Source organism: Brienomyrus brachyistius, chromosome 14, assembly GCF_023856365.1.
Source record: "Brienomyrus brachyistius isolate T26 chromosome 14, BBRACH_0.4, whole genome shotgun sequence".
NCBI classification, from domain to species: Eukaryota; Metazoa; Chordata; class Actinopteri; order Osteoglossiformes; family Mormyridae; genus Brienomyrus; species Brienomyrus brachyistius.
Window position 1 is genome coordinate 20,309,315 of NC_064546.1, and position 14,249 is coordinate 20,323,563.

At 42.6% G+C, this 14,249-nt stretch overlaps 1 protein-coding gene across 2 annotated transcripts; it reads left to right on the forward strand.

The window, feature by feature from the left end:
• The first annotated feature begins 69 nt into the window (after positions 1 to 69).
• hao1 (hydroxyacid oxidase (glycolate oxidase) 1) lies at positions 70 to 13,427 on the forward strand. Of its 2 annotated transcripts, XM_048973958.1 has the most exons (9): positions 70 to 787; positions 6,012 to 6,211; positions 6,723 to 6,874; positions 7,922 to 8,177; positions 10,522 to 10,697; positions 11,158 to 11,249; positions 11,479 to 11,637; positions 12,564 to 12,633; positions 13,124 to 13,427. In XM_048973958.1, exons 2-9 carry the CDS (start codon positions 6,075 to 6,077, stop codon positions 13,189 to 13,191), a joined length of 1,110 nt encoding a protein of 369 aa, XP_048829915.1. In that variant the 5' UTR covers positions 70 to 787; positions 6,012 to 6,074; the 3' UTR covers positions 13,192 to 13,427. The 2 variants fall into 2 exon arrangements, with proteins under 2 accessions (XP_048829915.1, XP_048829916.1); XM_048973959.1 differs by lacking the exon at positions 70 to 787 and having other exon boundaries at positions 6,073 to 6,211; positions 6,752 to 6,874.
• The last annotated feature ends 822 nt before the right edge of the window (positions 13,428 to 14,249 follow it).

The following is a 14,249-nucleotide window of genomic DNA, read 5'->3' on the forward strand; positions in this document are numbered from 1 at the left end:
ACAATATGAGAGTCGACCTGAGCAGGAATCTTCAGTTCCCCGCTGAGATCTCTAGCACAAGCCGGCACCCAGACACTGTGCTGTGGTGCAGCAGTACTAAGATGGTTCTCTTCGTTGAGCTAACCATTCTGTGGGAAGCAGGCGTGGAGGCCGCATGGGAGCGGAAGAGACTGAAATACTCAGACCTTGCGGAAGAGTGTGGGGAGGCAGGATGGAGAAATACTATTTACCCAGTAGAGGTTGGCTGCTGTGGGTTTGCGGGGACATCAGCTGTCCACCTCCTGAGAGAGGGCAAGCCTTCGGAAAGTGACCAAAGATCTGTCAGAGGAGGTAGAGAAGAGTAGCTTCTGGCTGTGGCTGAAGAGGAGGGATACACAGTGGGGCACCACCTAGCGTAAGGGCAGGCTGCAGGGGGTGACTGGGAGACATCCCTGTCACTGCCCCGCCACCAGGAGATGTTCCAGGTTCAAAGGGGTGAAACATCAAGGAATGGCGGTGCCTGGCTGATGACCCTGTAGAAAGCCAACCTGTAGGTGGAGGTTAGCAGGCGAAGATCTACCTGTGTTTATATACTGGTTTGGTTGCATGTGTACATACTTTGTAATTAGCATATTTGTCACGCATACCGTCTGTAAGTACTATAGGTATTATGGGTGTGTCTTTCTTTCTCTCCATACATGTTCACAAGTGTCATTTATTCTTTACCTCCCAGTACCATTGAACTCGCAAAGTCTAATAGGGATAATTCGCACTGATGGCATCGAACTGAACTTTTTGATGCTTTCGGGTAAGTACAAGCTACTTGGAGGGGGTCACCGTCATGCGGAGTGAGTCCTGGTTAGTTAGAATCTTTCTGCTGGGTTGCAATGTTGAAGGTAATCCCCTCGTGGAGTTTTCAGGTTTCGTAGGGAGTGCAAATTTTGGGCATTTCAATTTGCACTGTGCACATCAAGTGTTATGAAGTTCAGCATTCGAAGTTGCCTAGAACTTGGTAGCCTTTGAAGACTAGTTAGGATTGAGTTAGTTAAGGGCTATGTTGTTCATTTCTCGAATGATTTTTCCCTAGTTGTTGTTGATGGTGGGGCAAATAGCCTCATTCTTAGGTGGTGTCCCTCACCTAAGAAAGGACAAGTGTTGGTACTGTGTCTTTTGTTTGTTTTTTGATAATGGTCCAGTTTGGCATTGATTAATTTCTGGAAAATGAGTTTAGATGTATGTTATTACGATGCCCTCATGTTAGCAGAACATTTTGGCATCTCAGAGTGAGAAAAAAAAGCCTGCAACAGGGAGGAACAGGGAGTGTGACCGTTTCATACGTGTGTCATGGGTGAGGTCGCCGTGGCTGAGATGCCTGAGGGTCGGGAGGTAAACCAAGCCGAGGCGAACATGGGCCACCACCCAAAGTCACGCTATCAGCCGTCGTGTCCTCTCCGCTTCGCATGGAGCTCTCTGCTTGAGAGTGCATCTGACGTGCTTTGCAGCTCACATCCAAGGAAAAGGAACACGTCGTAGGCAGAGTTCAGCTGGAGGCAGGAGGTTTGAGGCTGAAAAGGAGATTTCAACTGTGACAGCCTGAGTTTGAAGCCATGAAAGGTTTCCTCCCATTGCACAGTGGACTCCTGCTTCCTCATCTTCCATGCTTTCCCCAGACTCAGCTCAATGTCAGTCAGAACATTAGTCCATTGGGAAACAGAGGTTGACTTATTTTAGTGCCTTTCAGCTCATTGCATCTTCCCTGCAATAGCCTAAGTCTGCAGCAACAGTGTAAATGTTTGTCGTACACTTGCTGAAGGAGAGTTTGCAGGATGGCACCGTTAAGGCAGCGTTACTGCGTACCTGTGAGCTGGCACCTGAAGCCTCTAGGAACCACAAGAAGCTGGCAGGTCAAACTTTTTTTGAATTCGCAAGAGAAAAGGACACTTTCTTTGATAAGTGGTGCAGCTGCCAGTAAAATGTCAGATCTCGCGTTACGTTAATGAGCTCATCCTCTTGGAGGAACTTAAGGACGGTTTGCCAGATCGTATTAGGTTATAGCTCAATGAACTGAAGGTGGGCTTGTTATCTCAAGCTGCTGTTCTAGTTGATGAATGTCATTTGATACAGTATGTAAGAATGTATAGTCCCCCGCCATCCAAGTGTGGTGAAGAAGTGGTTACATTCATGGGGACACAGAATAAAAAGTTACCACAATGCACTTCACCTGCACAAAGGCTGCTCTTAGCAGCTTCTACTGCCATAAGGCAGGGTATATAATTGTTGACTGTGCATGTATTAGCCTATGGATGAAATAACAATGGCAGCAGTTGAACTGCTCTGTGGGTGTAGGTGTGGGTCTGACTGAAACTAACCATACCTGATAATCCAGCCGGTTGAAAAAACTACGCCTGACCCTTGCTTTGGGCCATTTGCGTGCTGTCGTCATACGCTATGGATACTGCGCACATTTTCATTTTCCCTCTACCTTTCTCCTCACCTCCTCCCCCTGCCCCACTTTATCTTCTGTAGGGGGGTTGTGCCCATTGGTTTATGGTCCCGTAACTCTTAAGGACTTCTTGAGAGCCCCATCTTTGTTTGTAAGATCTGCAAGTTGATGGTGGTGCAACTTTGGATTGAATACTGCGGGGGTTGAGGCCCCCCTACCCATTCTTCATGACAATATATATATATTTTTAATCTATTAAGCTACAACAATGGACTCTGAGGAACAATTTTTGTGTGTGGCTGAGCAGGCTAAGTCTCTGTACCCGTGATCAGAAGATGGCCTCAGCCTTTGGAGATCCGCCACATGTCCAGGGGCCCTTAAGAAAGGCCCTTAACCCCCCAGCATCAGGGGTGCCGCACATTGACTGGCTCTGTGCTCTGACCCCCAAGCTATGGAGAATAAGATGGTGTTGGCAAAGGGAAGAATTCCAACATACCTGTACTTGTGTGGAAATGGCAAATAAAGCATCTATCATTTAATGTCGTTCATATTTTAGGAGGAAAGAGCTGTACCAATTTTTTTCTGACAGAGTAATATATACCATTGTACCTAAACACATATACAAATGATGTACCATTGTCTTTTACTGTACATTACCACCCAGCTGCCCTAGACACCAGTTCTGATAGAGGTCGTAACAATGAGTCTATGGGGAAACTTCTGAAAATTTCTCGTACACTCAATGAAGAACAGTGGTGCGTAACAGGCTCCATGTTTTTCTGTTACATCATGTGGGTTAGAGATATGCAATGCAGCATGGTTATATAAATCTAATCATGCGCGTAACCCATCAATATCGACAGGCGACATCCTACACTCAGAAGAACGAATGCCTATTGAGATCTTGCTCAATAACGAAGCTATTTGCATGCTTTCCTGAGCTGAGGGAGAAAATGCAAGTTCAACATCACATGAAAGATATGCAAGTTCCCTAATCCAGCTTGTACAAGTTGAAAATATCAAAAAGACAAACATTTAATTTTATCCCCTGGGAATGTATGTCTGTCCACTGTATTCTGTGAAGTTCTGTTTACTTTTGCTCATTAAAATAGCACCTTTTAACTTTTTTAATTACTTGTTGTCGTCAGTGTAATAAAAACAGCATACCTTGTCCTGTAGTTTAATTTGTCTCATTTATATAATGTTGTTATGCAAGGCAACTTAAAAGTCACCGTGAGAGAAACAATCAGCTTTATGCTGTGTGAAATATCAAAGAGCTGCTTTTCTCTGTGTGGTGGCAATTTAATAGGGCAGTTCCATGCAAAGGCCTGCTTGCTGTCACATCCATAATGCTGATAAAATGTGAATTAGCATGAGAATTTTCAGGATTTGCCTATATTCAGTTCAAGAAGTCACATGAAGAGATAAACCAATTGACTTGTTGATACCGAGCATGTCCTTGCTCTGAGGCATTTTGTTTGTCAACGTGAGTCTAAATGTCACATCCATAGTACTGGAAGCTAACAACGCAATGCTCTTCATTTTGGCTTGTGCCTGTAGTAGCTCCAGTTGTTGCCTTTACATAAGATGGTGCTGCAGTGTTTATTCGTTTATGCCCTTATAGACCAAGAACAAAGTCAGTGTCCCCGTCGTTTCAAATGTTGCAGGATAATAGAAGGTTACCAGCAATGGAAGAATAATTGCACAACTGTAAAGTCAGAGACTGCAGTGCTTGTTCAGCTGATCTCTGGACGTTAATTATTCATAGGTCGTCGACTTAGTATCTTTTAGGGCTGCGCTCGTTTTTAATGTGGACATTAGAGTAAAAAGCAAAAACACTAATGTGTGTCAGTTCTCGTGTCTGCTACGGTAAACAAAAAATATGTACTGTTCTGCTGCCTTACTATAATAAACTTCTAAGCAATAAATGCTAATATCTATACAATAATCTTTATAAATTCGTGGATATTGTTCTTTCTCCTTTTGGTTTTTCTGAAAGCGGATGGCAGCCTTTAAAATGATACAGCCGTAGGTATAAGACAAGAAGCCACACTGTTCATCAAAGAAATGCGTTATATACACTTTTATATTTATATACTTTTATATGACCATTATTCAGTCTCTTTTATAATGTTGCACGTGTATCCATTTTTTATCCTACACGATCCCCATATCCTCTGGTGTCTCGTCCATTCTGATCAGTGAAGAAGCATGTCACATTAAAGTACCTTCCCTGTTATTAATGAAGTCTAGGGATTTTTTTTCTGAGTTACATGATCCTGGCATATACTTCACTGATTCCATCATGTGTGTTCAGTTGCATTGACCCCAACTGTATTGTCACTTTTATGGACAGTACAGTATCAGAAGTGCTTGCTTAGATTTCGATAGAGCCACAAGCCTAGACTTTGTTTTGACACTGTTCTGTAAAACAATCTCACCTCACCTGGTTAGTCAAGCATAAGTTAAGATAAACACGAAAGGCCTTATACCAGGGCTGTTCAAATCACGGTCCTCAAGGCCCAAGCATTGGATGTCCCCTTGACTCAGTGGAGGTGGAGAGCGACAGGAGAACATTGGCTAAGCTACATTCCCTGTTGGAGGACATCTCCCACCCATTACAGGACACACTGTCAGCACTGAGCAGCTCCGTCAGCGACAGACTTGCATCCAAGGTGTGCGACAGAGAGCTTTCCTTCCATCTGCCATCAGACTTCACAACAAACAATAAGCACATACCTAATCCCATGCTCATATACTCCCACACATATACTGAGACTGTTCTTATGTTATAATACTTGTTTTATTCCTGCTAATAACTTGTATATATACACATACATATTTATTTATCAATCAACATAACCTACATTACATTTATACTTTATTTTTGGTATATTGTACAGTTCTTGATCATATTGTATATATTGTATTTTATTTTATTTTTTATTTCTTATTTTAGGGGTGGCATGGTGGTGCAGTGGTTAGCACTGTTGCCTCACACCTCTGGGACCCGGGTTCGAGTCTCCGCTTGGGTTACTTGTGGAGTTTGCATGTTCTCCCCATGTCGTCGTGGGGTTTCCTCAGGGTACTCCGGTTTCCCCCCACAGTCCAAAAACATGCTGAGGCTGATTGGAGATGCTAAATTGCCCATAGGTGTGCATGCATGAGTGAAAGGTGTGTGAGTGTACCCTGCGATGGGCTGGCCCCCCATCCTGGGTTATTCCTTGTCTCGTGCCCATTGCTCCCACAATAGGCTCCAGACCCCACCCAGTAGGATAAGCGGTTTGGAAAATGGATGGATATTTCTTATTTTCTATTGTTTGATACTAGTGTTATTGCTTAAGGACTTTCTGCATTCTGCTTATTTCTGTTGCTCTGTCCACTTTGCTGCTGTAAAATGCAAATTTCCCACCCGTGGGTCTAATAAAAGCTATCTTATCGCTGATGAGCCAGGTGTGAAGCCTCTATGGCCAATCCGAATCAGTAATGATTAAACTAACTACATGGGAGACCTGAAAACAAGGCCTGGATTTGAAATGGAAGTCCAGACAGAAGTCTACCTTAAACTGACCACATCAATCATTCACAGATGACCCCTCAGCCTTGCTAGAAATCTGTTGTGGAAGAGGCCAGTGTGCTATCTGCTGGGAACATGTCAGAGAAGTTAGTGTGCGTCAACGATTATGAAGAGAAAGCCAAGAGGATCCTTCCGAAAGTCATCTTCGATTACTACATCTCCGGAGCAGACGATGAGGAAACGTTAGCCGACAATATAGCGGCATTCTCCAGGTATGCTTAATTGTACGGAAATGAAGCTGTTGCCTTCGCATTACAGTCCAGTTCCAATTAATACGGAAATGGCAGTGTGCTTGCTACTATTGATGTGATTTGTGTAAGTTACTTACGGTTGGGTAGGGGTTAAGGTTGTCATTGTTGGGATTAGGGTTTTGCCCATAGAAATGAATGGACGGTCCCCACAAAGATATGACTTCCAGTGTGTGTGTGTATGTGTGTCTGTATGTGTGTGTGAGGACTTTGCATGTTTCCACTGGATAAGAAAATGCTTTTAGGCTAATCGATGTCTTTAGGTTGCATAGCATGCATATGTGTGGCACTGACTCCACTCTTGCTGCATTCCTTAACTAGTTAAGTGCTTATGGATCCATTATTATAATTAGCTATTAGTGTAAAAACACAATAGTGCAGTGGTAATGATATTAAAGGACGACAGAGGATACAACAGGACCCAAAGTGACGTCATGTCTTCTGTAATAAATGCTTCCAAAAAATGAACAATAAGGTGGAAGTTCTGCCCCCGTGTGCTCCGAGATGTCTCCAAGGTGGACCTGAGCGTGTCAGTGCTTGGACAGCAGATCAACATGCCTGTGTGCGTGTCGGCAACCGCCATGCAAAGGATGGCCCATGCAGACGGGGAGACGGCAACTGCGCGAGGTAAATCACGCAGCCCGAAAAACATCCCAGAAGGTCAACTCAGTCCTGGTTAATATTTCCACTGATGGCTAATGTGCAAACACTGCCCCTTAACGTCCTGTTTGAGCTAGAAATGCTGACTGGTCATGCTCTGATTTCGTACAATGGGCTAAAGGAAATAACTACTTCATGCAGCTTTGCAATGGATCACCTTTGTTTTCCATACAGTGTGTAAACTACCTAGGCAACGTCAGATTTTTATTTTTTTTGAGATATTTTTTGTGCCTGGGATGATTCATTTCACACATTAAAACACTGCTCAGACAACGGGCCGACACTGCATTTGCAGGACTCATATATGATTTTATTATTTTTTTTCCATATAAAGAGCATTGCTAAACTTGTTCGGTCCAGTATAGGGTGTCTGTAAGGCTGGAACCTTCCAGAGGAAACACACAGGGGAGAATTTTAGTCTATCACAGTGTAAATGCACACAGAGAGAGAAAGAGAGAGAGAGAGAGAGAGAGAGAGAGAGAGAGAGAGAGAGATATGCAGGGCAGATTAAAGATACCATTCCACCTTGTACTGTGAGTGGAAGCCAAAATGCCCAACAGAAACACACATGGACACAAGAACTTGACCAGACACCTCTGAAGGTGTGAAAATACGCTGCTGCCCATTGAGGCAGCTGGAACAGAGCAGTACAAATGGGGCAGCTGCCTTATTTAGGCAAATAGCATCTGTGAGCTGTTTGTGTCTAACTTCAGCGTTGTTACTTTGTTACACGTGTAAAACATACTACTGTGTAAATTTAGCGTATATCATTTTAACAATAAAATTCATTGTTCAGGGAGAATGTTTCTTCCTGCACTGCATTGAACACATTTCCTCCACCTGGTGGCGCCATGGCACCACAATATCGGAATTTACAACGTTTTTCTTTTCAGTCTTGTTTCATAATTCAGACGCGAATGCAACTAATAGTTTCTGAGATCACGCGCGATTAATAACAGGCGGATTTTAAGAGATGCGCTGCATTTTCCCTTCGGTATTGCTGCGATTTCGCAGCCTGCAGGGCCGTGGGCACGGGGATGACCCTTAGCTCCTGGGCGACGTCCACTATCGAGGAAGTGGCCGCGGCGGCTCCGGGGGGATTGCGGTGGATGCAGCTGTACATCTACAAAGACCGCGATCTGACCCTGTCGCTGGTGAGACGAGCAGAAAAGGCAGGGTACAAGGGCATCTTTGTCACAGTGGACACGCCGTACCTCGGGAGGCGCCGAAATGACGTGCGCAACCAGTTTAAGCTCCCCTCTAATCTCAGGTAGGTAATCACCTGGCAAAATACCACTTAACAAAACACAGTCCTCTATTAAAGCTTCCTGTGCTATTAACATGTTCAATTCACCCCCTGTTAAGTGGAGCAAAAGGGTTTTTATACAATGTTAATGACAGTGTACACGTCAATATAAAGGAAATATATATATATATATAGTAACACGATGTAGTTTGATACACTTTACAACATTCTAGAGTCCATCTATTTAAAAGAGAAAATCTCCTGAAAATTTAAGTAAACTTCCTTCTCTAAACTTCAAATATATAACTGAAACATTCTAATATATTACAAGACTTTATTTATTATTAGATGCATGTTCTGTAAATATAATCTATAGTAAAAACTGAGAACATTTCCTAAAGAAACTAATATATTACAATCCTTTCTCTCATATGAACATGTTAGATGTCTATTAATACATCCAATTCAGCACATAATTTAGTTTTAATGCATCAGTGCTATTCAATGTATTGTTGGGTCCATAATATAAACTAATCCTTGTTTAAGTAGAGCATTTAAGTGCGATTATACCTTGTAAAAATACACTTTTTGTGTAGCTGACTAAAACACCCCTCATTACCTTCTTGTGATTGTCAGTAGCTAAATCGCACCCTTGAGTGTTAGTTGTGTGAAAAGTACTTCTGTGCATCTGGTAAATGATGATCCAAGTCGTCGCTAGATCTCTGCTACCCCCTTAAATGAGGAAATTATCCTTCCCCACAATCGCTTTTTCACCATTTCTGAATAGTTTTAAACCAGCCAAGTTTTCCCAATCTGCAGCAACACCTCACACACAGGATGACTGTCAAGCTCGCTACGAGAAAAAAATCCAACCGAGCTTCACTGCCCGCATTATCATTTCTTTTTAAATTTGAGCATAGATTTTATTCTTGGAAATGGTTGCTCATTGTGCTCTAAGACACTTGTTTACAGCAAGATGTCCAGAGTAGGTCTCTTTTTACGTGCATCAGTATAAAGGCCCTGTCCAGACATCATGGCAGCAATTAAATTCTGCGGCATGAGGCGGTTCCAGGACTGGACCCATAACCATTCAGTGTCAGGGGAGACAGTCCGACCACAAAGGAACCGGGCTCCCCGAATTGCCAAGTCAGTGGGCTGCAAAAGGAAATAGGAGAGCGCATGCTGACATCTGGTCTTTATTAAGCAAATCCAGGGCTAGATTATGGAGGGATAGAGAACTGTACAAGTAGAACGTGTAAATGCCTTCTGGAAACAGGTATATCAACTAATGCAATGTGATGCAGACGTATAAGAGGTTATGGTCTGCAGACTTGAATGCAGAGGACCGTGATGATGTCGCCTGTTATTTTTGCAGAGGACCGTGCAGGATGATGTCGCCTGTTATTTTGATGGGCCTTTTACATCACGGCCTGGTCACCACGCGTCATGTTAATTATTCCCAAGAGAAGCTAAATCGGCCAAATCTCTGTAAATGTGATTGGAAGGTCACTGGTTCGAGCTCGACCATGGCAGAACAGTTGTACATCTACAAGCATTTGAGCAAGGCTTTTAGCCCCCCTCCCCCCCCCCACCAGCTCCCTGGGTGCCGCAAGGTGGCCCCCCCAAGCTTACTCTCAGCAGCATGTCTGTCTCAGAGAGAGCAAGATTTACCCCACAGGCATTGAAAAAGCGTCTCTATTCTATCATATTCACTGGAGTGACATCCATAAGACTACCAAGAACCATATGTTACTCAAACAAAAATCCACATATGATAATGGAAATATTTTATTGGTTTTCCAACAAAAATATATTTTTCACACTTTCAGTTATCAAATCAGGTACCGACTTGTTTCTTTTCTATATTTATGCGGCAGATATTTTCTTCTGTCTTGGGGAACCTTTTACCCATGAAAAACTGGTGAGATTTATAAAGCTTTGCATAGCTTGCATTTAATACAGTGTGTCATTCATGTAAAGGGACTTTCCCCTTATGGGTTCAATGAAAAGACCTGTACTTTAAGCATCCTTGTATAATTATTCACTTCCTCTTCCATGCAAGCAGATGAATTATTACCATTTCAGAGAGACGAAGGTTCAAATGTGGGCTCGTATTTTCGGTAATGACACACCCCCCCCACCACTTTTTTTTCAAGCCACAATGTCACAGTGTGAACTTCTCAACCTTTCTGGGGTCTTTTTCTTGGCACGGCGAGTCAGACTTGAGAAGAGTCAACAAGGTGCCATTGAGCTGGGAAATCAATATTTGGAGCGGGGGGTTCCGGAGCCAGCCCCGGCGTCCAATGAAAACAATAACAGTTTCTGGCTAATTTAATTTCGTAATCAAGGTCTGTTGGTTTTATTTCAGCATGGTGAATTTTGAGTCCCCTGATCTGGCTTTTTCCTCAAAAGAAAATTTCGGGGAGGATAACAGCTTGGCCCTGTATGTCGCCCGGAGCATAGATCCAAGTCTGAAATGGGAAGATATTGCTTGGCTGAAAAGCATGACGACCCTGCCAGTGGTGTTAAAAGGGATTCTGACCGGTGAGTGATCCAGGAGTATTAAATAGAGCGTTCAAATTTTCTCCCCCATTGCCTTTCATTATACAGTATATTGACGACATTTTTCAAATCAGTTTTTTTTTCTGCCAAGTAGGTTTTACTGATTAAATGCACACTATGCGACAGAATCTTACCGCAAAAATCGCATACCTGCAAAGTTACTTTGAAATATTACTGGAGGTAATACCCCCATTGTCAGGGTTTTATCCATCCATCCATCCATCCATCCATCCATCCATCCATCCATCCATCCATCCATCCATCGATCTTCTATGGTCTTTCCTGGTCAGAGGTCAGGGTAGCTGGGATCTTGTCCCAGAAAGCATATGGCACAAAATATAGGCGTGCCACAGATAGGACACCAGTGTCAGGGATTAATGTAATGTATATAAAGGAAATGCAGTTTATGATATCTGAAATTGGCAGTATTTGTTCTTTCCAGCTGAAGATGCCAAGGAGGCTCTCAAATATGGCATCGATGGAATACTTGTCTCCAACCATGGGGCACGACAGCTAGATGGCGTTTTGGCTACTGTGAGTATTAGCACAGAAATGGAGTAGCTACCATTTAGGGAACATCTGAATTTACCAGTGAATGTCGGTCTACATGGAGTATAAGGGACTGATGGTGTCATTTCCTGCTTCTGCTTTGTTCACGCGATGTTCTGTCAGTACTCCCAAGTCATAAACCCGGACAGCGTGCCGGTATTTGCAATTGAACCGCTAACACATTTCAGGGTCTTTAATCAATATCCTCACACAGATCGACGCCCTCCCGGAGATTGTGGAAGCAGTGGGTGGAAGAGTAGAGGTTTTCCTAGATGGGGGAGTACGGAGGGGGACAGATGTGCTGAAGGCTCTGGCCTTGGGTGCGAGGGCTGTGTTCCTGGGGCGGCCCATCCTCTGGGGACTCAGCTGTGATGTAAGATACCACTTGTTTCCAATATTGCACTGCAGTTGGCTTGCTGTGTGCGTGTATCAGAAGATCACTGGTTCAAATCCCATGACTGGCCAAATACCACTGCCGTTGGGCCCTTGAGCTGGGCCCTTAACCCCTATTCTATTTTATGTTCAATTGAGTAGTCAAATACGAGAGAATCCTGTCATTTGAGTTTGTGGTGAAATATTTTAAGGTGCTAGATATTTGTTCTGTTCTTTATTGCATTTGATGATGGTGATTATTTAAAACTTCTCACCATACATCTGCATAATTTAGGATTTTTTGTCTTTCAAACTAATCAAATAAACGGCTGCTTTCCAGTAATATATTTCCTCTCTGAAGTTTTCCTTAAAATATTGTTAAAATATCGTCTTGTCTCATTCTCATGGACTGAGTATATCGTTACACCCCCATTAGTGATTTATTTATTCATTATGCATAATTGCTAAATTACACTTTGTCACTGCTCTCATATGCTTATTGTAAGCATGGGCATTGTCATTGCTATGGATGTAGGATACTGTGGGATTACTGTGTGTCTTCAGGGGGCTGGGCGGGGGGGGGGGGGGGGGGGGGTGTTGAAACCAAACCGTAATGTCCGTAATTGTTAGTCTACTGTCAGGTTACTGGTCAAAGAAATAGATGCTAATTTATTTTGGGAAAACTAGAGATATAAGATATAACTAAGCTTGATATATAGTTAAAAGTGGGTCTCTGTATTTTCACTAGTTTATTTCAATGGTTAGACCTTTTTATCTGCATATCAGATACAATGTGATTCAATATGGTAAATATACAGTATGTATCAGTATTCATATGTATCTCTGTTTAAGATTGAAATGCGGGTCTAGACTGTAATCCAGAAGGAAGCAGCGCTGTAATGAAATAAGGGACTGTATCTCTCCCAGGGTGAAAAAGGCGTCAGAGAAATTTTACAGTTGGTGCGAGAAGAACTTCGCCTTGCAGTAGCACTGACAGGTACAAGTCATGCTTCATATTCTAAAAAAGTATAACGGTCCAACCATCCATCTTTTAACTGCTTATCCTGGCCTGGGTCATGGGGGGGGGGGCAGCAGCATATGGCTGGGGTGCACAGGGCCAGCTCTACCTTTTCAGGGGCCCCCAGGGGGGTACATCACAGCTCATATACATACACTCACAATCATAAGGTATGGCTAATTTAGAGATGCCTGTTAGCCAAAACTGCGTATCTGTGGTGGAAACCCGCGTGCCCAGAGGAAACCCTCCCATTGCGGGGAGAACTTGCAGACTCACAGAGAACAGACTGGATTCTGAGCCCCGCTGTGACCCCCCCACTGCCCCCAGTGGAGCTGCGTGGCAGCAGTGGTGCAAAGGTCCAGTTAAAGAAGAAAAATATATGACCCTTATATTTAGATTGATTATAAATATGATAGAATTGATAATGATTTAATGGTACTTTACGGTGAAATTCTTTCTCTTTTTTCAGGTTGCCATTCACTGAAGGAAGTCAGTCGTTCCATCTTGAGAAAATCTGGGATTTCTTCTAGAATTTAAGCAATTATTAAAGACATTAAAAATTAATTTGTCCTTTATAATGAAAAGTACGACCCTCTTGATTAATAGGTACTGTAATCAATATGGAAATATGTTTGTTATAATTACTTATGTGAATATAATGTTAACAAATGGATGTGCAGTCTAGATTTACTCTTTGAAAATGATACTCGTCACACTGTTTGCAATGCAAAAAAAGATATATAATATCAATAAATGTATTCCCGCATAACAAATGGGTTAGCTTTTTTTGTGAATATTACATGTCAGTTTTAAGAGCTGGATTCTGACGCAGTGCTGTAGCTGGGGAGCCTGGTCTGATGGTCTCTGCCCCATGTCTGTACGCCAGTGATAGAACAGGAGCATCAGATACCATCTCTATCCATCTTTAAACCACTTGCCCAACACAAGGTCACGGGTCGCTGGTTGCTTTCCCAGTGGCATACAGGCCGAGGCAGGGAACACCGTAGACGGGATACCAGGCCATACCTGGGATATATATATATATATATATATATATATATATATATATATATATACTATGGCCAAATTTGAAATGCCAGTTCACAAAACTGTCTTTGGACGGGGGGGCAATCCGCACGTTAGTTTTCAAACTACTAACCATAGAGAGGTGGGGTGACAGCACTACACGTTACTCTGCCATGCCACATAAATACTTACCATAGTCTGATTCTTTTTCATGGTCAAATACTATAGGATTAACTTGGGCTGCAAGTAATTAGGGGAAAATAAAACAAAAATTTTACTGATAGTTAAAGTACTGAACGAATGCCTTTATTGTCATTGCAAAAGGTGCAACAAAATTGGGAGACTATGCTTATAGGGGCAGAAAAGAAAAAAGTCAGGAAGGATACAAATACAGAAAAAAATGAGATGAACAGAATTTAAAATAGACAATATAAAGAGAATAAATAGAAAACAATATAAATAAGTAAATAGAATATAAAAGGAGTGTAAAGAATAAAAATGTAAACAATGTAACAGTAAAGGAAGATGGATGAAAGTGATACTATTTCATATCACGCTTGTTCAGGCTG